Genomic DNA, 2,589 nt, shown 5'->3' with positions numbered 1-2,589 from the left:
GTTGTGAGTAAGAAGATATCCCATTTTCTGTCCAGATGATTCCAGATTAGCTTGTTCGGACATATGCCATTATCTTCATGATTCTTATCAAACCAGGATGAACCATGATCTAAGAAGCTTTATTTGGAACCACTAATCAGTGGAGAATAACCAGGAAGTTAAATAAATCTCCGGTTCTTGTTACTAGTCTGAAGATTCAGAAGTCTTCTTGTTACTAGTAACCTTCCTCTGACCGGTTCTTCTTCAGATTCTGCCTCAGATTGCTCACGTTCAGTGTGGATCTTGTCATCCTGATACAAATACTCTCCAGTGTCTAGAAGAATCATGGTTTTCTTGTTAGTACACTCGTTGGCATAGTGTCCACGCCCTTGACACTTAAAGCACTTAACATCCCGAGACTTCGAACCCGTAGCTACTGCTTTTCCTTTATCTTTGTCAAAGATTCTGCTAGGCTTAGTGTCATCCTTCTGATACGGCTTGCTCTCCTTCTGGTAACTAGGCTTCTCTTCCCTTGAATGCTGAAACTTGCTAGTACCATAGCTAGAACGAGAGTAGCTCTTTCTTTTGAGTTGTTGTTCCACAAAGATAGCTTTGTGTAGCATCTCCTCTAGCTCAACGTAATGCTGCATCTCCACTCTATCTTGTATCTCATGGTTGAGTCCTCCAAGAAACCTTGACATGGTAGCTTCTCTATCTTCTGAGACACTCGCTCTTTGCATCAACAACTCCATCTCTTGATAGTATTCCTCCACCGTTTTGGAGCCTTGAATCAGTTTTCGTAGCCTCTGGTGCAAATCACGATGGTAGTGGCTAGGTACAAACCTCTTGCGCATCAAAGACTTCATCTCTTGCCAAGAGTCAACAGGATACTCTTGATTGACACGTCTAGCAGTCACTAGCTGATCCCACCAACTCAAAGCATAGTCATAAAACTCAGTAGTGGCAATTTGGATCCTTTGAGCGTTTGTGTAGTGTTGACAATTGAAGACAATCTCAATCTTCTTCTCCCACTCCAAGTAAGCATCAGGATCAACCTTGCCATGGAAAGGAGGGATCTTGATCTTAAGACCAGTATATACTCATCTCTATGATACCTTCTTCCCACGTGATCTCTCCTAGGTCTCCTACGACTGTCTCTAGAAGAGGATCTTCTACGCTCATAGTAGTTATCAGTTTCTTGCGAACCATCATGCTCTCGTTGGCGTTGTGGAGATTGCTCTTCTCTTTCAGCTTCACGGCTGTGTCCTTGACCAGTAGCTTGTCTAATCTCCCTTCTAAGCTCTTCCATGTTGTCTTTTATCATAGATGACATGTTTTCCAACATGGTTTTGTTCAACTGAGCAGTCATGGCTTCCATCAGCATTTTGTTTCTTCTCATCAAGTCCGCTTCTTCATCAGTCTCGTTCCCCATGGTACCTGATTCAATCAAACACTTAAACAAATAAGTAGTTCAATAGAAACGAAATCAAACAAAGAAAAATGATGAAAACTTGCAGAACAAACAACATATTTATGATCACGATTTCTTCAAACACAAGCAATTGATCGATTCAAATTCAAATATGATAAAAATTCTTAGATCTAACAGGATTCGATTCAGATCAATGAAAACAAGTGATAGAAAGATCAGATCAAGTGATAAACTTAAACAAAAACACAGATCTATCGATGATTTGAAAAGAAGCCGAAGAGTTCAAATCAAAAATCAAAGAGAGATCGAGAACTTCCCTATCCAGAGTGCTCTGATACCACTTAATATGATCCTAGGATGATTTCTCTGGATGATATGGATAGATCCTTGCAAGATCGAATCAAGGACTCAAGATCTTCAAGGCAGTGGAATGGTGATGAACCAAAGAGTTGCGGAATGGCTCCTTGACACGGTTTAGTTGGCTAGATTGGATATGACACACCTCCTTAGACAACTAGAGATTGCTGGATACTACTCACCAACAGAACTCAAGAACTCGCAAAGACAAGTCAGAGAGAACAAGGGTTTTTAGATAAAAGATTGGATGGATCTTATTAGACTACGAGACACACACATATATAGTGAGATCCTTGTACATGCACAAGGTCTCGGAAACAACAAGAGTCATTAAGGAACAGGCTCCTCTTTGACTTGTGTAACGAAATAAGAAAACATAGTCTAAAAATAACATAAGGTACTTATGTGGTTCGAGAGTATCATGCTAGGTGATTTGATTAGCAAGACAATGCCTCGTTAAAAACCTATCTTAGCAAAACCCAGTGGGACAAAAAATAAGACAGGAAAAGAGCACACTTCTCTTGCTAGCCTAGATGATACTCAGCTTGATGGTGAGATAGCTTGGATGGTGATAAGGGTGTCTTGAAGTATCAAGCTTCCTCCAAGACATTCATCTTGATTCAGAGACTTCCTAAGTAAACCTCCAATGGCTTCTTTGAGCTTCTTAACTCTAGCACCAGTCATTGGTCCTTCTGAAACTTCTAAGGCATCCTCTTGAGTTGGTTGATCCTTAGTCCCATCTTCTCCATCATCTATCTGGTCCATGATCACATCAATTCCAGATTAGCCTGTTCGGACATATGCCATTATCTTCATGATTC

General features: G+C 40.6%; 1 protein-coding gene across 1 annotated transcript; it reads right to left on the bottom strand.

Moving 5' to 3' along the window:
- Positions 1-222: 222 nt before the first annotated feature.
- Positions 223-2,533, bottom strand: LOC130507791 (uncharacterized; the record flags this gene model as incomplete). Its single annotated transcript, XM_057002441.1, has 3 exons — positions 2,410-2,533; positions 1,070-1,416; positions 223-899 (listed from the first exon to the last, which is right to left on the bottom strand). Coding segments are annotated over exons 1-3 (1,148 nt in total), but the record flags the coding sequence as incomplete, so codon positions are not given.
- Positions 2,534-2,589: the final 56 nt, after the last annotated feature.

This window comes from Raphanus sativus, unplaced genomic scaffold (genome assembly GCF_000801105.2).
Source record: "Raphanus sativus cultivar WK10039 unplaced genomic scaffold, ASM80110v3 Scaffold5819, whole genome shotgun sequence".
Taxonomy (NCBI): Eukaryota; Viridiplantae; Streptophyta; class Magnoliopsida; order Brassicales; family Brassicaceae; genus Raphanus; species Raphanus sativus.
Note: the sequence above shows the minus strand (reverse complement) of the source record. Positions and strands in the feature narration are given on the sequence as shown.